At 49.2% G+C, this 19,520-nt stretch overlaps 1 protein-coding gene across 2 annotated transcripts in view; it reads left to right on the top strand.

The window, feature by feature from the left end:
• Positions 1–19,520, top strand: part of LOC147915062 (uncharacterized) — a 145,515-nt gene that overhangs the window by 111,438 nt on the left and 14,557 nt on the right. The window contains exons 2-3 of one of the 2 annotated variants that reach the window (XM_087441493.1): positions 12,993–13,075; positions 13,475–13,830. In XM_087441493.1, the coding sequence (XP_087297619.1) occupies positions 12,993–13,016 (24 nt within the window). In that variant the 3' untranslated portion in view covers positions 13,017–13,075; positions 13,475–13,830. The remainder of the gene's footprint in view (positions 1–12,992; positions 13,076–13,474; positions 13,831–19,520) is intronic. The other variant, XM_087441492.1, reaches the window with a different exon arrangement.

Genomic DNA, 19,520 nt, shown 5'->3' with positions numbered 1-19,520 from the left:
CAACCCCCACCATAAAGAATGACCCAGCCCCAAATGTCTCTAGAGCTGAGGTTGAGAATCCTGCTCTAGATAAATGCCTCTTAGTTCTTGTCTCCTGTTTTTCCTCCTTTCCCCTGTGGCCTCTTCTATTTGATTGCAAATACTGTCTGTCTTCAAAGCTATTCAATAGCTATTGCTTACACCAAGGAAGAGTTGGAAGATGTTACCTTTTCTAATTTACGAGGCTCATAAGCCAGTTAGTGGTAAAAGTTACAGCCTCCAGTTCTCAACGATCTCTTGACCATGTAGTGTTTAATTTTGCCTGTTATCCGTTGGAAATAGCTTGGAATCTGATGGTGGCAGAATTGGACTCCCCCAATTCCTTCCTACACACAGGGGACAGTAGAATAATTTTCATTATATAGAGGAAGTGTGATTTCTTAAGATGAATCTCTGAAGGGTTTTACATTCATTCAACACCACGAAAAGATGAGTTGGTTATGGACCATGGCTTCAAGGGGTGTCCATCCTAGTAGGGACAGTAACACAGCTTCACAAGTTCTTAAGATACAGGCCCAGCTAGAAATTTACAGGAGCCATGAGAGAGTTGTGTGGGGGCTGGGAGCAGCCAGGTAGAAGGAGATGAATGTGTACCGGATGATACCGGAAACCAGTCGTGCTAAAGCTTCTATTGATGCCTACATAAACTGAAATTTCACCCATGTTTCACCCGGAAAGATGTTTCTTTCTGAAACATTTAAGGCAATAGGTATAACCAGTCTTCTCAGTTATGAACTTGACCTTTCACCTCCATAAGTTGATAAAACTTTGCTTGCTCATGTGCTGCTGTAATGCTTGGTTCTTCAGCCTGTACCTGTGCGTGCGTTGCGTGTGCTGTGGAGTTGGGCTATGTCGAGTTTCTGCATTAGACTCCAGGCCCTTGGTGGCAAGTTATATGTGTGCTCCTTCACACGCGTGTCCTTGTGTGCACGTCAGTGCTTCCTAAGAGGCTGTTTATCGTGTTTGGGGGTTTCTGAGCCTTTTGGCAGGAGGGCCGGACCTCTCCTGCTTTGCTCTCCGTCTCCCCCGGCCTTCCTCCTGGGTTAATCACGTCTGTAGAAGGGCTGGCGGGTGGGCAGCCTGAGTCCCGACAGGTCCCAGGTCTAATTGGAATTCTGGAATTTGATGACTGAGGCTCATCCTTGTCTTACCTCCGACTCTCAGTTTAAGTGACTGTCTCTGAAAAGCACACTCCACACACGGCCCAGAAGCCAGTGGTGTCACACTGTGGGAGGAGCCAGGCTTGGGTCCCTGTGCTACCAGGTCCTGAGAGGGGTCTGTCACCGTGGGACCAGGAGAGCCAAGTTAAACAGCTTTCTGATCTATCAGGCCCTGGTTACTGCTCCAGGCTTTCAAGTCAGCCGAGCCTGGAAGAGGAGGTGTCATATTATAGGGCTTTAGGAATTCCGCTTAATAGTTTTAAGTATCTGCACCTTCTTTCCTGGTCACGGTGAAATCACTTCTTTTCTGTTGGGATTTTCTGATAAACCCAAAGAAACCTGCAACCATTGCCCACACATGGCTTCCACAAGTGAAATAATCATCCCGTCAACTCACAGCTTGCCTTTCTCCTGAAATCGCAGATCTCCACCCGCACCTACTCCCTGCCCCAGCTTGGTTCTCATGTGTCCCCAGACATCGCAGGGAGACAGGAAGGAGGAGGAATGATGGTCCAGATTTTGCTGATGGAGGTGATAAAGCAGTATAAATGCAGAGTCAGCCTGTGCTGCCACCGAACTCCCATGAGGGCCTCTCGCTTGCCTGTCTGACTTTGAGCCCAGCCGAGCAGGAACTCGCCCTCTGCCAGGCTTTCTCCGTTTGTCTCCTTGGCAGTTAATTGACCACCTACTGCCAGCCTGCCTGGGGGTATGTATGTATTATGCTTTTTTACTGATGCTCAAAAAAGTGTTAAAAATCCTGGCACCCAAGATTGTCCAGCTAAAAAGCGCCCAAGTTGTAATTAATATCCAGATATGCCCATCATCCTTCTTTCCACTAAACCAAGTTAAGCCCCTGGCAAATGACCCTGCAGCCATTTCTCTCCTCGCCTGCCCAGATGTCCCCAACTCTGCCACCCCAGAGAGGTGGGAGCCCCCTTCTCCCCTAGCCTCACTGTACACATTGGGCATATTATATATATTCCTCATACATACATATATATAATGTATAACATAACATATAAGTAATATACATATGTAATATATAACATATAACATTATCTATAATACATAATATACATATAGAATACATTGTAATACAGATCGCAAAATATGAGCATCAGTCGTTTTTGGCATCATCTTTCCTACTAAGTTTTCAGCTGTGAGGAGCTGGGACCGGCCTTCTCTGCTTTGTATTTCTGGTGCCTGGGCTGATAACTAGCAGGTAGTAGGTGCTCAGTCAACACTGACATGCCCCTGTGGGGTACAGTGATTTTAGAGAGAGGCCTGTGCCTGTCTGTGTCGTGTGTTTGGTTGTTATATGGTTGCTGGAAAGCTTTGTGGTGGTTTTTCCCTAAGAAAACCCCTCCTTCCCTCAGGGGCGTGTGGTGGCTGCTGTCTGTGTCCGTTAGGCCAGCCGGTCACAGTGCGGTCCTGAGGAAGTGCTGGGTGGTCAGCGTGCACCTCCACACAAACCTCATGCCTCACCCTGCCTGGCCCTCTGTCGTCTGCCTGCCCCTGGACACCGGGAACCTGAGAGGGAGCCCGCGGTGCTTGGGGCCGCCTTCCCAGGAGGGCTCATTTGTCTTTTCGTAAAAGACCTCATGACGTGGGCAGGCTTATATGTGTCACATGGCAAGTCGAGTGTCTTCAGGCCTCAGAGTGAGCTGCAGCTGTCAAACTGTGGGCCCCGGGACTCTGCAGGGCCTTGGAGGGGCCTCGGTGGCTCCGTGGGAAGCCAGGGCAGGTCCGACTCTGTTTTTACTTAACTGTTGGGGTCCTGAATTCAAGTTTGTTAGGGAGGAGAGAGGTCTTTAAAACTAACACTTAGGTAGTATTTATTATGCTGCAGACACTGTTGTAAGTGCTTTACCAATATTAACTTATTTAACCGTCGAAACAACCTCATTGGTGGGTACCATTATTACACAAATTGTTGACGGAGGAGGAAACTGAGGCACAGGGAAATTCAAGGTTTATAAATGGCAGGAGTGGGGTTCAAAGTCATACCTGAACCCCTGATTCTGGGTTCTGCTGCTTGAAGAAGGAAATTTGAGAACCATTTAGTCCCACTGCCCCCTGACTCCTAAGGTTGCTGAAGTAGCACTCTCGTTGGGTATTGGTGCAGGAAGCAGCCCTTCTGTGGTAGATGGCTGGGGGTGGTGAGCAGCCTGGAGTCGGGCTTGGGGGGTCCGCAGTGCCACCCAGGGGACGTGGGGGGCTGGGTGTGGGGGGAGGGGAGAGGGATGGGAGAAGGGTTATGGCAATGTCCTGCGGCCAGTTTTCTTCTCGCCAGTCCAGACACCAACCCCAGGAGGCGGGAGCCTCGTTCTCCCCCAGCCCCACTGTACCACTTTTAAGTGGGGATTTGCCAATCAGTAAATCAGGGCACCTGAGAAATGAACTGGTGAACCACACTGGCTCCTTCCCCCTTCTTGATTAAAACAAACAACATTGTGAAATGTCAACCTGTCAGTCCTTTGGAAAGTTTGCGGCATGGAAAGGCAATTACCCAAATGACTTTTTTAAAAGTATGAGAATTTGCCTGGCTGAACGTTTTTTAATTAATGCCCTGAGTTAACGTTAATAACTATTCATAGCTCAGTGAGCTGGACTTGGGGTGGGTTTAGGAAACATTTGGTATCTCTGGCAGAGGCAGAATGTTGACCTGGCTGGCAAGGGGGCTGTCGGCCGCTTTCACAAACCTAAGGGACCTCAGGGTCCATCTGAGCCTCACAGAAGAGGAGGCTGTTTGCAGTGAGGGTGTGGGCTTATGTAGCATCCTAAGAGTTTTTCATGTTAGTGTGTGTTGGTGCCGCCCAGGTGGTCTCTAGGGCTAAGGTCTCCCCAGATGTGCCCTCCCTCATCTGGTGAACAAGCCTCTCAGGGGATTCTTTGAAAAAAAAAAGTTGCTTGGGGTCATACCATTTAAAGTTACCTCCCTGATTTTCTGTGATCTCATTTTTCCTTAAAATATCATTGGAAAAGTGTTTTGAGTTGAGCATTTTATTTTCCATTTAAACATGGTGAAACCGACAGACGGGGGCCAAGGCTTGGCGGGAGGGCTGGGGACCTGGGCCTAGCACACCTTCTGTGGGTCAGCCCTCAGCAGGCTGGGAGTGGTGCTCAACCACAGCGACACGTTGATCTCTGCCAGGGATGCTCCACCTCGATGTTGCTGATGGGTATGACATCGTATTCAGGGGGTGTCCCTAGGGGCAAAAACGTGTGGTTTTAAAAGAGAAAACACAATGGGCTCGTAAACTGTAATTTTTTTTTTTTTTTTTTTTTTAAAGCACAGTATGTTGGGCTCCATCTTTAGGCTCATGTTAGAGATTCTTCTCAAGGAAGATCCAGGAGAGAGCTCAAAGTAGGACCAATGTTAGAGCTCCAGATGAAGGTGGATTGGGAAAGAGGTCTGAGAACCACCAGGAGCGGCCAGTCCAGCTCTTCTGGCTTAGCAGTCTTGAGAGAGCTTTACCATTGTTAAGGGCTGCCACCTGCATTTATCGGTTACCACAGGCCAAAGAACATGGCAGAGCAGCATGGCTGCTGTTATTAATGATTTGTACACTGTACTGGGCTCTAGGAATCCAAACACATGAGGCATATTGCCTGCCTTGGGGAGAGAGGATAGATCACCTCTCCCCTCTGTTACCTTGTGTTTAGTGCAAATGTGAGATGCAGGCAGTAATACGGAGCGCAAGTGTCAGCCATCACCGAGGGCTGAGAAGTCAAGTGGATTCTCCTGGGAGGTGGGACTTGAGTTGGGCTTAAAGGGAAGGTGTTGGGGAGATGCAGAGCAAGGTGGGTACTGCAGCTGTGGTGAGCAAGATTAGATAAGATGCCTGCAGAGAAGTCTTACAATAGCCTGGAGAGAGAAGAGGAGCCATCAGAGGGCAGATGGCCTCTGATTTCAGGCAGTGGGTTTGGTCTGTGCACGGAAGGCAGTAGGGAGCCATTGACCACTGCTGAGCAGAGTTTGGCAGAGCTAATTGATATTTTAGAGTGATAAGCTGGGAGAGCTATATAGAAGGGACTGGAACAGACAAGTCTGAAGTCAAGGAGCCCAGGTGGGGGATTACTGCAGCAGAAGAAGGCAAAATAGCAAGGTCACTCTCAGCTTTACCCCTGGAGCCAGAGGAGCTCTGGGCAAATGTTGACTCAACTACTTACTGGCCACGTGACCTTGAGCAAGTTTTAAATCCTCCTGTGCGTCAATTACCTTATTTTTCACATAAGGGTACTAATATTCATTCATTCGTTCAACCCAAAGAGGGCTGTATCATACAATGTATGCTGATCACACAATGGAGATCAAAACAAACATGCTCTCTACACTTGGGGATCTTATAGTCTAGTAGGCAGAGACACAAACTAAAATGAAATAAACACAATTGTTTCAGGTTAGGTTAAATGCTGTGAAGAACACAGTGGGTTGTAATGCTTGAGTGTCCTGTGTAATAGGGTCATCAGGGAGGGCCTCTCTGAGGTCGTACTGTCTGAGCAGAGACTTTGGAAATTAAGCAAAGTGTTTCAGGCTGAGGAAACAGCAAGCGCAAAGGCCCTGAGGCACCAAAGAGCTTGGAGCTTTCCAGTCCAGGAGTAGAGCCAGTGTGTGGAGAGATAGAGAACAAGGCGAGAAGTGATACGAGATGAGGCAATTAAGTGAGGTAATACAAGTAAAGGGCTGGGACACAGTCAACAATAAATGACATTCTTATTATGGGAACATTCCGGACCTGAGGTTAATGAGGGCCAGAGCTATTATCGTGGCCAGGGGAATATAAGAGAAGATGGATCATGAACAACATTAGCAGAGGGAATGACCGAAGGTAGAGTGATCAACTCGATATTAGGGGTACCCATCTGGGTAACCGAGAGGGTGAAGTTAAATTCCCTGAGATGAGGAGGTTCCGAGGGGAGCCTGGTTGAGGGGTTAGGAGGAGTTCCGTTTGGATGTGGAGAATTGGAGGTTATTTGGGAATCAGTGGTCAGCCTGCTCTGTAGGCAGCTGGCACACTGGGGCTTAGGAAAAAGGTAGGGGGCAGGGGTTTGGGGAATCTTCGAGAAGGAGGGGAAAGAATAGGAGTTCAGCTGGGCTGAGGACTGTGCCCTGGGGTCCCTCTTTGTGCTGGACCCCGGAGGACGAAGAGGAACCAAGGAAGAGGAGAGGAGGAGAGGCTTCTGAGACCTGGGCACCTGGACGAGCTCCAGGAGGATCTTGGTTCTCAGGCTCAGATCCACTCTGTCTTTTCCACACTGACGTGGGACAGCAGGCCCCTTATTTCTGGCGCGGCCTCTGCGGGCTGTGTCATGGAGCTTGGCCTCTGTTTCCAGCCTGGGGTTGTGTAACAGGCTCCGGGAAGTGCTCGGGGGCTGTAAGTCCTGAACCGAAACGCCAGTGTCATCAGAGCCCTCTGTCTATAATGGCACAGGTATTTGGAAAATGCCACGGAGCAGGTCTGCTCAACCCTGTGGCCTGCAGCCTGTCAGCTGGGTTAGGATTCTTGGTCAAGTTCACGGTTCAAGCCAACACTGACTGTGTACTTCAGTGGAAAGTGCTGCTCTCCTGTCAGCGAGATCTACAGCGGCCTCTGCCTCTGAGATGGCCCTCGGCACTTGCTGTCTGGTGTGTCTCTCTCCTGATCATGCAGGACGTCCCAAGGGCACTCTTGCCAGATCTCACCTCAAACCCCAACTTTAGGTCAAGCTTGCACCCATCGATCCCTGATTTCCAAGCTGTTTCTGATTTTGCAAGCAATCCTACAACATTTATTTTGACTGTTTTAAAAAAGCTGTATTTATAGTTTTATTTCTAGTTCAAGATGATGACTGTCCATTTTATTTTTATTCTTTTTGAATACCATGGCATTTTTTTTCCTTCACCAAACAATGCCTGTTCACTTTAGACATGCAAAAATAAGAAAACAAATCACCCATAAACTTACTCCCCAGAGATGACACCTTTTGCTTTCTTTGGCCAGGTTTGTTTTTATAACCTATGCAATTCTGTAATTTTTTTTTACAATCACAGTAATAGTTAACATTTATTAATTACTTCGAGCCGGGAAATGTGCTACACAGTTGAACACATGGTTTAATTTAGTACCAGAACCAGCCTGTGAAATAGAGACAAGCGTAGTCCTATTTTACATCCTCAAATAGAAATAACAATAATCATGGTGGCTAACAGCGTGGAAGGCTCCCTACTGACAAGGACTAGTCAGTATTGCTATCCCCATTTTCAGGTGACAAAATGCATACCCAGAAAGGGGTCCAAGGTGACACAGCTAGTTAGTGGTCAAGTTAGGATTTTAGTCTTGGACTCTGACTCCAGAACCCTTATGTGTGTGACATGATTTTGATCATTTACCAAGACGCTGAGAATTTTTACCCGTGTTGTTCACCTACAGCGTTTTTTGCTGGCTGCTTGGCTTTCTCTTCTCCATCTTCTTTGTCTGTTGCCCACACCTAGAAAGGATAGTTCTTCAGGATGAAGCTCGTGTCACCATATTCGTGGTTCAGGAAGAGGGATGCTTTCTTTGCTGCCTCCCTCCTTCCAAGATTCAATACAGTCGGCATGGAATGGATGTTTATCTCCTTCCAAAAAGTGCACGCTTGTCTCTACCATTTTGGAATCGGAATCTGAAATTTGGCTAGAACACTTTACAAAGATTGTAATCCAGCTGACAATGAGTCTGCACGTTCCAGCATACCTTTCCACCACTTTTAACTGGGTCACCTAGAATCCTTGCAGACGAGGCACAGAAAACATTTCCTTCGTTTCAAGTCAAAGGGGGTTGTGTAGAACTGGTTTGTTTTCCCAAAAAGTCATCGTCCTTGAGTATATACATACATACACATCTACACACACACATACACTCACCCGTACATATGTTTCTGAGATGAAGTTGCCCCCATACAATAAATCCTGATCCAAAGTGGATTGCCACTTTGACTAAAAAGCAAAACTACTGTAGGCTCCATATGTAAGCCTAGAAAAGCACACGCCTTTTCTTTGAGCCAGGTCAGTGGCATAGAGAGGCACATTTGAATAATTTCATGGGTAGATCATGCCGGCATTAAGTGTAGGGAATGCCGCCTCAGCCTCTGCACTCATCACAGCCTTCTTTCTCAGACAGAAGGACATTTGCAGTAGCTTGCTAAGGTGAGGATGCCACGGACCTCTCTACTAATCGGGGCTTGATCTCTCCAGCCCTGGGCACGTGCTCCTTTGCAGGGCTGATTTAGGAGTCTGGATAGGGAATTATCTTCCCCAAGGGAAACCCCCAGAAAGGTGCAAAAGGAAAGAGGAAAAAGCTTGCTGCCTACCCTAGTGTTTGTTTCAATTAGGTGAAGGGTAATCCTCACCTCGTGTCAACTTGTCCTGGCCTTGTGCTAACAGTTCTTTGGTGATCTGGCTGTTTAATGAGCTAAGGAGATGGGCACAAACTCCTGTTACTAGCCGTCTCCTCTCGAAAGAATCCTTGGAGAGGGGGAAAAAAGAGAGAGAGAGAAAGAGAAAAGTGTATTTAGAGAAATATATGTATGTGCATGTTCTCCAAGCAAACATTTCCGATTTGGGCCAGAATAATTAGGAGGTAAATTGCCATCTGGGCATGTCAGGTCTTTTGTTCACCTTGTAATGAGTTAGTGTCAACTAACGAAGCCCTGGATTTGGGTTTGGGGATGCCCCAACTTTTCTTTTGTGAAAAATTATCTATCTACCTATCTACCCACCTATCTACCTCCCCATCTATCTATCTTCTATCTATCTATCTCCTATTTGGTGCTTTATTTAATTTTAGCTGGAGTTGGGTAGTTTGTGGGAAGGGTCACTGGGCAGCTTGCTTTTCTAAAAGCCAAACCGAGATGGGGTGGGGAGAGGGAGGAGCGGGCAGCCGAGAAGGCCTTTCCACCCTCCCTCAGCAAGAAAATAAAAAAGATAAATAAACCCTAATCCTGACCTGGGGGCAAATCCCAATAAAGATGGAGGTTAATTTTTCTTGCTGATCCAACCCTCGAATTCATTGTACGAACTAGACAGTTCTGTGGCCCTAATTTGCCAGATGAGATTGTATAATTACCTTTTATAGGCCTGGGTGTGATGTGTGCTCCGTGTTTACGCTGCGGGGGGCTGAGTGTGTGTGCTGGGCTTCAGTGGAGCTGCTCTGCCCTGCCAGGCTACACTGCTTCCACACGTGCACGCGGGGGCGTAGCTGTTGGAGCCAGGTCAGAATCAGGCCCAGCGGCCTGGGGTGGAACAGACACAAGCTTGGGACAGAGCCTGAGTCACAGGTCAACCAAGAGCAGGCAGTTGGGGGAGGGTCTTCGGGCAGGGGCGGGGTCTCTGAGAAAGAGCAGTGGTATTGGGGTTCAGTGGGGGCATTAAACACAGGACCTGAGTAAAGGGTGGCAAGTTTGGAGACTGGAAGGAAGTAGGCAAATTCAGGGCTGAATTATGATGCTCATGACCTTAGGCACTTTTGTCTTCATAGGCCCCTTCCTCCAGAAAAAAAAATATGGCAATGGTATAAGGACGAGTATCATCCAGGCTGGATTCATTGTTTTATAGGCATTAATACTATACTCATTTTATTCCTTCAGATTTTAAAAGAAACTAGACCATTTTCATGGGCACCTAGAAGTATCCTCGGTCCCGGGCACTGCCTCCTGTTCTCAGTGAGTGTGTCAGCCTTAGGTAGGTTCCTAGAAATGGGACCCAGTGGTTTGGCCTCCTGACAGCTACGTGGCCTGTTTAGTACAAGTCCTTCCCCTCTGATTTTGGACCCATTCAGAAGGTCCAAGAGTTCCCCAAATTGCAGCCTTTATTTTGGCCAAAGAGGGGGCTCTTGCTTATGAAGTATTGAAATGTAGTGTCCTATCCTACTTATTTTTCCTTCTCCGCCCTGGTCTTCTACTGCAGTATGTGGCCTTCTGTTGTCAGCATGGCTCACAGGTAGGTGGTGCACTTTTTGGAGAAGGCAGTGAGTTGGTGTGGGACTGGACATGTTCCAGGTAATGTCTTCTTGTGCCTTCACCAGCCAGGCCTTTTGTTCCTCAGTCAAAGTCTCCAGGAGGACCAGGCCCTTCCATCTTGGTTGGAGGTGGTTGGGCCGAAAACCACTAGGTGGTGTTTGGCTCAAGGCATCCCTGGAGATGTCAGGAAGGAACCTGTCCGGGTGGGGGTTGCGGGAGGAAGGAAAGGACCTTTGAGGGCAGGCTGTGGGTAGCCGGTTGCAGCCTCTGGCCTCCCTCAGAGGTTTGGTGTGGGGTGTGGCGTGCTGCTGTTGGCCTGTGTCCGAGGGAGTGCCATCCACTCTGTCTCACTGTCATCCGCACTGAAGACATAAAGGCAGCAGGGAGGTGTGTGCGCAGCTGCGGCAGGGCTCCACATGGCGGATGTCGAAGCCAGTGTGCTGTGGGCAGAGGGAGGCAGGATCCACGTCCACCCAGGGTCCCGGGAAGCCTGCATCTTGCCTGCCCTGGATGGCCATGCCGACGCAAAAATCAAAGGGGAAGGAGACCTTTACTTGTTTTCAGCAACAGAGCAGAAGCAAACCATTCGGTTTAACGCAGTGGTTCTTAGAAGCGTATTTCAGGCTAGAGATTGGATTGTCCAGAACCGGATGATAGGAGAGGGGGCAGCTGTCCCCTGGGATGTGAGTAATGTCTCTCTCACCCATCTGGCACTCCAGAAGTCAGCTAGCCAGGTCTCGGGAACTGCTGAGAAGAGGTGGTTTCCACCCCAGGAGGGGAAAGCCCTGGCAGGAGAGCGGAGTGGGGTCAATTAGCTTGACTGGGGAGGGGGGCATGAGGAGTGTGTTTGAGGGGATCCCTTCTAGGCCCTTGCTACCCAGCCTTCCAGTGTTGGGTTCACCCAGGAGCTTGTTGGAAATGCAGAATCTCAGGCTGCCTACTCAGACCTACTGAATATGAATTTTATCAAGATCTCCAGATGATCCTCAAACTTTGCTGCATATTAGACTTACTTGGGGAACTTAAAAAAATTTTTTTAAACCCAGTGCCCGGACCTCACTTTGTATCAATCAGAACGTGGGAAGGCCCCAGGCTTCGGTATGATTTTCCAGCTGCGCAGGGGAGGGGGACGATGATTTCAGGGAGTAGCCAAGTCTGGGAACCTTGGCTGTGAGAACCCTCCCTCCTCTCCTCATCTTGTCCCCCCCACCATAGGATTTAAAGAAGACCCCCTCCCGTCTCCCACTACCCCTGTCCCCAGTGTCTGCTACTGAATTGGCTGGATTGAAACGTCGTAGGGGCAGGATGAGTTTAGGTTTACGTGTGTTAAGTTTCATGTCTCCCCTGGAAGGGTAAGGCTGGAACCATTTCCGTTCATCTAGGCTTGAGCGTGAATGAGCTTATCGGATGCTTTCCACGTAATAAACAAAACATGAGTTGGGTGTGGGGGTGGCTTTGCATAAAGTAGTAGCAGGGACAGGAATCCATTCTGGGGCCAGAGGCAGAGGTGGAGGATATCTTGCAGTTTTGCTTGCTTCTCTTGGGTGACTTTTCCAGCATTTGCGAGTCGTCTAGTTAGGCCCCGTGTGTTGCACAGTTCATCAGAGCTAAAATTGTCGAGTTCTTTGCCCTCCAGTTAAGACCCCTATATTGCACTGGAGGTTCGTCCTGGGATAAGTTCATGGGTGTAATAGAGGAAGCCAGGCCCAGCAAACGTGTCCCCAGGATTGGGGCAGGGGGTGCCGGAACACAAGGGGACCCCGATCTGGTGGCGGGCGTTGGTTGATGGGGTTGGCTGCAGAGTACGAGCCTGGCCCTTGTCCTCAGTAACTCTAGAAACCACAGGAGTGATCCAAGCCCCAAGATGATGTGTGTGAGTATCCAACAAAAGAACAAACGCCACCCAAACAATCCTTTCTCTTGTGAGTGAAGGTTACAAGTTTTCTGTTTCAAATCCGATGGTATTGTTTTTCCCCGTTTTCTTTCTTTTCTCTGTTTTCATTTGCCAACCAAGGGTCTAGAGTGGTTTCTTTGAGCCTAATGATGGGGAAGCTAAGAACGGGCTATTATCTTTAAACACATTTTGAAATACTACTCTTTCTGGTGTCTGAATTAGGTTGAACAGAGGTCGGATTTAAAGATTAAATATCTATTTTAGCAGCAACAGCAACTATGCTGATAACTGCACATCTGCTCAGGAATTATGTGCATGATCTGGAATAGACTTGCTCTCTAGAAACCCACAAAGGAGTAAAATTCATAAAAGCATAGCTAATATTTATTGAGCGCACGATAGGGGCCGAGCCCAGAGCTAGATACTCCTCATGTGTTATCCCATTTAGTGAATTCAGACATACTGTAAGATCAGAACACATAAAACTTCAGAAATAGTGTCGTAGGAGTCTTGGGGTAAAAGGCCCAATACAAACAGAACAACTCAGAACTGTGGCAATAGATTATTTTGTAGTGAAATCCATTGGGAATTTGTTTTGTTATAACTTGAAAAAAATTACTATCTAGTGTAATAACCATTTACATCTTAGTTTATTCTAGGTCTAGTTTATTATGGTGATAAACTGTGTTTCTTTGAAAGTATTCTTCAGTTTGCCAGGTCAATGACTGACATAGGAAATGGATTTCTCCCTTTATAGTGAATTAATGTAGTTTTATTCTATATTGAAGAATAAACAATTATTAAACTCCTATGTCCTTGGGAGGCTATCTGACCTTCAGAGACCACTCCATCTATGTTTTAAGCTTGAAGATGAGTTTTATTATCCTGTTTCCTGGTGTAACTCTCTCTTCTTTTTCCAGGTGAAATCAGAGGTTTGTGGCTGACCTGGAGAAGTTGCTTCGAACCAAGAAAGAAGGACAAGAAAAAAGACGAGCTGCGCACGGTAATCAGAGCACAGCCCCACCCCTGGTGCTCTGCTTGCTTTGGGGGTTTTCCTCCTTCTGCAGCACACCCCTTGCCTGGACATCCCTAATGCCCCTGCATGCCAGCCCAGAGTGGAGATCGGCAGGCAGGGGCCTTGCAGTTAGCCAGCAGAGAAGGTCCAGAGACACAGGTTAATAAGTACTAACAGTCATCCTGATTAATTTAGGGCAGGCTGTGTTCTCACAGGTTTTACTTAAACTCATTCTCACCTCTCACAACTCTGGCAGGTGGGTCATGTTATACCTAGCCTGTAGACGAGGAAACCGAGGTACAGTCATTCACCCAAGGTCACAGGGTTAATTATCGAGGGAGCCAGGATTCAAAGTGAGAGCCCACACCAGCAATTTTTCCATTCCAGGTGACAGTGAATTGTCCCAGCCTCCTGGTGCGCCGTCCCTCAGCTCCTGCTGCCTGCTCTTTCTCTGCAGGGCCCGAGGCAGGGCACAGAGGTCTTGCAGCACACGTCAAGTAGGTGACTCAAAGCCTGCATGTCCAGGAGACAGAGGACCATATGGATTGCACCTGTTGACCTTCAGGAGCACAAAGAGTGACCTTGGCATTAAAGGGGATCTCAGGACTTTCTGGAATGCTGCCGACTGAAGTCTGGCCCTAATAAAGCAGGATGTGGGGCAAGGGGCCACTCCCTGCCTGCAAAGGCTGGATTTGCCCATGGCTGTCTAGACCCCACCATCCGCAGTGTTCGCAGTTCTGACTGTAAGTCTCGGTCATACGTACATGTCAGTACAGCCAATGTAGCTGGAAGCTTAATTAGAACATGGGTAAGAAGAATGGAGGCGGCAGATCCTCTCTCTGTTTTCTGCGGAGCCTGGGGGAGGGAGTGCTGTGCAATGCAAAGCAGGGCATTGGAACTGGACAGGTTATGTTGCAAATTTGCCACTATTGGTGGAACGTAGCGGTGAAGAACATGGGCCCAGAAGGCCTGGGTTCAAATCCTACTCCCACTACTTTCTTCTTTTGTAACCACAGGCTGGTGACCTTCACTTCTCCAGACTCCAGTGTCCACATCTGTAAAATGGGGGATAGTACGATAATCTCTGCCATGTTGGGGTGTGAAATGAGAGAATACACACAGTTCTGTGCCTAGCAGCACAGTGTCTGGGATGTATTAAGCATACAATAAATGTCAGGGTTTTCTTTTTTCTTATCAGCTCTGGATATGATCTTGGGTAAATTACAAAGCCTTAGTTTCCTCGTCTGTAAGATGGTGATGCTAATACCTGTGCTCAGGGGAGGTTGTGAGTTAAATGAGATAATGCAAATAACAAGTCTGGATCGTAATAGATGCCCTGTTAGTTCACCTCCTCAGTTGTCTTATTTCACCCGGATCAATTAGAAGGAAGGTGGCCGATTGTGTTAACTCCTCTGTCCACTAGAATACTAAGTCCTGACAATTACTCCACAGTGATTTGCTGATTTGATCCTTCTCTTCCCTTCTCCCAGCCACCACACTGGTCTTGGCTTTAGTAGCACAAGCTGGGATACCCACAGGGACCCAACTTTCCAGTCCTTTTTCCCTAAAGTAATTCTGTTTGTTTCTGCCCTAAGCCTCTTTCTTAAACCTAGTATTTATCACGTCACTTTCTGATTAAAAAAGAAAAAAACCTATCATGCCTCTTATTGTCTCAGCAACCACATCTCATTGGGCACCCAGTCTTGTCACCCACCACTTTCCACTCACTTTTGAGTCCTTTCAGCCAAGCTCACCTGCTTTGCATCCTACCCCCAAGACTAGAATATTTCTGCACCCTGCCTCTGTGCTCCCCCCACGTCCCCATCTATGTGCCTCACCTCAAAACCCTGCAATCACGGGGCCCCCATGGTGCCGGCTGCTCCTTCACCTGGCGCATCATCTCAACTTCAGGACTTGACCTGCGATGTGTGCTTTGCCTCCCCAGCCGGTGCCTTGCTAGTGGGTGGGGGTGGGGTGGGAATGGGGCTTGTTTTCTTTCCTTGGGTGTTTCTTTCACCCTATCCCTTTTCCCTGCTCATTCTGGGATCCCGAATAGACTAGGTGCTCAGACAGTGGTGTGGCTGAGCGGGTGGGAGGATGGGCCCGGAAAGGAGAGTCAGTCGTTGGAATTGTTCTTCCGATGCTGTCTGGGTTTGGGTGACTGGCAGGCTGTGTGTGGGGGTGGGGGTGTTAATGAGTGACTCCAGGGGATTTCCAGCAAAATGCAAGCATAGCCTTTCTGAAAACAGCACTCTGCCTTAGCCAGCCCTCTTCCCTCCCTCCCCAGGTGACCCGCACCTGAGTGCCAGTTCATTCCATAGACGCACAGCCCCTACCCCCATCGGAATGGCAGTGACTCCCTCATTCATTCATTCATTCATCCATCTAACAGGTAGTTATTGGGTGTCTGCCACGTGCCAGGCCTGTTCTAGGCAGAGAACACAATCCTGCTCTCATGGAGCTTGCCTTCCAATGGGGGGAGAGTAGATGATAAACAGCAAAATAGTAAAAGTAAATTATTTAGTACATAAGAAGGTGACAGTGTTCTGCGAAAAATAGAAATGGGGCAGGAAACACAGCTCAAGTGTGCTGGGCAGGGAGTGGAGGGCTGGGTGCAGCGTTGAACAGGGCAGACACCTCAATCAGAAGGTGGCATTTGAGCACAGGCTTGAAGGAGGTGAGCAAGCCCCAAGAAGGAGGTGAGCGAGCCCGTGAACATTTGTGGGAAGTGCTTTCTGCAGGGAGCAGCTCCCTCCAGGCCAACGCAGGAGTGTACCTGGTGTGTTTGAGGTCACGAGTGCTGACGGGGTTGGAGCTAAGGAGGGAACTGAGAACCCGGGATGAGACCCCAACCAGGGAGGGCCTGGGGGACATCAGGCTTTCCCTCCGAGGGAACTGGGAGCCGTGGCAGGATTTTGAGCGAAATGTGCTGTGATCCCGCGTACTAAGGATGGTATGGAAGCCGAGAGAAACAGGGCAGCTGAGGGGTGAGGGTGCAAAGAAAAGGGGCATTGAAGGTGCTGGCCCCTGTCCTGTCCACTATCATACACATGACAAGAGAATGACATTCGTGCTGAGCTGACTCTGTGATGCCACCTCTCAGGGGTGATTCTTAACAGCCGTGACTCCTGATTTAGGATCGCCTCTCGCCTTGGGGTCATGGCTTAATATGAGAGTCACTCTCTTCTCCTTCTGTCCTCCTTTCCTGCAAAGCCACCAGGGGTCACACTGGCAGGCTGCAGGCCCAGCAGCAAAGACTAGAAGTGAAAGAGGAAAAATAAAGGGAACAGGGAAAAAATTATCGGAGGAGAGAGGCCAGACACCCCCGTTTACCTGTTGCAGTTGTGTTAGGGCAGTGAGGGGTGCAGGCTGCTCTCAGGGGACACCTGACAGTGGCATTATCCATGGAGTGACTAATGCTGCTCGAGGTCATCCCTCGGGGTCTTCCTGCAGCCCTGCGGGGGCTAGTCTTGTTGCCTTGCAGCCTTCTTACCTTCCTCTCATCTTCCTCCCCCTCCAAGAACGTGGGACTTTACAGTTTGAGGAATGCGTGAGAGAGTTGCAGGAATGTTATCATTCCTCTTTTGTATCCTGTGGTCACAGTGACCGTCCAGGTGGGGCAGAGCTCACCTCTGAAGCAGTGTCTTTCTTAGAATGCTTCCGTGGGGATGTGGTCTTGGTGGTTGTTAGCAAACATCCCATGATTGCACTGAAACCTGACCCCAGAAGGGAATGCCTAGTGTTGTCTTTGGGGGACTTCTGTGTCACTCATGCATGTGGCAGAAGAGCTAGCTGAGGACCATGGCCCGGACCCCATTTTACCTGATGATGCCTTAGAAATGTGTGCGTGCTCTGTTGGAAATGCATGGAGAAAGGAGAAGTCAATGGGCAGAGCGGAGTCTTTACCTGCCTCTCTCTCCCGAGCTTAGGTGTATTTCTGAATGATTCCACCAAGCTGCTGGGCACCGGCTCTGCTGGGGATGCTTTATTATCCAGTGCCTTGTCCTCTTCTACTTCCAGACCGAGGCCAGGGAGATGGAGTGAGATGGTGGCCTGATGGCTGGGTCCACGTAGCAGGAGTCATAAACAGTCATATTACAATATGACCGACTTGCATTGATTTAGCATACTCCCTTCAAAGGACTGTCATAGTCACTGCCTTTTAGCCCAAAGGTTCCTGTGTGAGATCATCAGGAGGAAGAGCTATTTTTACAGATGAAAAATCTGACGCCCAGGGAGGACATGCTCATTCCTCAGGTTCATCCATCATGTGTGTGCGGTGGGTAGGGGAGAGGTGCTGTGGCTAAAATGATGATTTCTGCCATAACCATAATTGAGAGCGAAAAGCTGGGGCTCTGGGAGGAAGAAGCAAGTCCCAGTTCTGAGCAGCAGTGGGGATGACCTCACCCGGGGGACAAGAGCCATCCAGAGGACTCACAGACGGAACTTCCCCTCGGGGTCCAAATGTGAGTCACCGTGGCTCGCGTCTCCGCAGCAGGCTCTGTCCCCAGGCCTCCAACTTCACCCTGGGACATCATGGTCACTGCTCAGGCCTGATGACTCACTTGGTCTCTTGAGCCAGCCACCAGGGGTGGAGTCTCTCTCTTCTGGCATCTGTACCCTCAGTGCTATCGACACAGCTTGGCTGGCGCATTCTCAGACGTGAGAACTATGTGCAAGACGTGTGTAGCAGGGAAAGTCCCTCGCACTCTGCAAGGGTCGAGCCAAAGCCACTGTCGCAGCAAGTGGATTTCAAAATTCAGTTTGGAAAGTCCGGGGGCTCCATGGAGCTAACACAGCCACAGCCCGACCTTTCCGAGCCCCGGGAGGGGGGTGGGATTTGCATCGGGTGATACCTGAGAGATGGAATAAACAAAGCTTGCCAAGAGGGAGCTCCACGTCCCATCTAGATGAGTGGAGTTCACCCAAAAGGCCAACGGCTGGCGGGGTATCAGATTTCCCGCCACACCCAGCGCTCAGCTTCTTCTGTCATTTCTCCTCCTTGGTTTCATCTTCTAAGGATAGAAGTAGTGTCATCTTTTCTCAACCTGTCAGCCTCACACCTGCCGGGAGCCCCTGGCGGTGAGACACCGGTGCTGCCCAACCTGATGTCATCTGTGTTTACCGTCTGTTTTAGAAACCAGGTAGCGAAAGGGACTTTCTGAGGATTAAAAAAAAAGTAAATCCCCAAACTATTTCAGTGAGGTTTTTTTTTTTTCCTCCCGTTTTTTATTTTCATATTTTCTTTTTCTCTTTCTATTTTTTTTTACAAAATTTTGTAGGAGAGACCATACACGAGTGGGGAAGGAAGGATTCCCCGAAGAGGTGTATGAGATTCTTTTCCAGGGGGATGTTTATTTGATATCTATCTGGCCGATTCGTCCTGAGAGATGTACTCCAGAGCCACCCTAGGAACCTGAGGCCAGAGTCTTGGGCTTGATGGCTAGTCCTGCCCCCCACCTGATACAGGAAGTAGAGGAGCTGCTAACAGTCATGGGACTCAGTTTACCTACCTTCAGCCTCTGTCATTCCCAAGCATGAGGAAGCTGACTTACTGCTTCACAATTTTGTCCTTTTGCTCATCAGTTCTGGAACGTTCTACTGGTAGTCTTCTTTGTTTCCAAACAGGGGGTTGGGGAGGTACAAGAGCACTGTTTAGGGTAAAGGGCAAAGGTGACACAGATGGAACCCAGCCTCAGGCCTGGGTGCCCACCTGTCAGGTCCTCTCTCTCTCTCAGACTTTTCTCCACACTCCTCTTGGGACAGGAGTCACTGTCCCAGTTGAGGGAGTGGGGTGAGAAGGGGGAGGGATGCCGTTTGGCCTGGACCATGAGGGTCTCTCCACAGGGCCCAGCTGACCAGGAAAATAGCTGGTCAAAGATATGGACGCAAATGTTACTTGGCCAGGGTATGAGAGCTTGTGTGAAAGGGTCGGCCTCTGGGTGACTCAGTCTGCTAGCAAACTATAAAAGGGAAGTGACTCACTTTCAACCCTGAACAAGAACTCCTAAGGCCAGGCCGCCAGCACCTGTCTGGGACGCAGTTAGTTATTAACGCTGCCAGTAAGAGTGTCATGGGAACCGGACGCTGGCCTAGATTGCTGGAGGCGGCTTGACTTTTCACAGCTTGCACACCGTCCGCTCACCTTCTCATGGCTCCTCTCCGGCCTGACCCCAAATGCAGAAGATCCCATGGAACTCTTTAGTTGTACAGCATCTCCCGAGGTGCCCCTCAAGGATGACGCGAATTCCACAAGGGATGAGGAGGGGGCCAAAGAAGTGGTTTGGTGAAGGGAAACCACGGCTGAAAGACCAGCCTGAATCGAGGCATTCCAGGAGTGGGCTGTGGATGGGGCTGGCCCTGCCTGCCCTGCCCTACACTCCCCACCCTGCAGGTGTCGCCTCTAGAGTTCTGGTTCCTGGGGCTCAGTCAG

This window comes from Ceratotherium simum, chromosome 16 (assembly GCF_057802395.1).
Source record: "Ceratotherium simum simum isolate JZ-2026a chromosome 16, ASM5780239v1, whole genome shotgun sequence".
Taxonomy (NCBI): Eukaryota; Metazoa; Chordata; class Mammalia; order Perissodactyla; family Rhinocerotidae; genus Ceratotherium; species Ceratotherium simum.
Note: the sequence above shows the minus strand (reverse complement) of the source record. Positions and strands in the feature narration are given on the sequence as shown.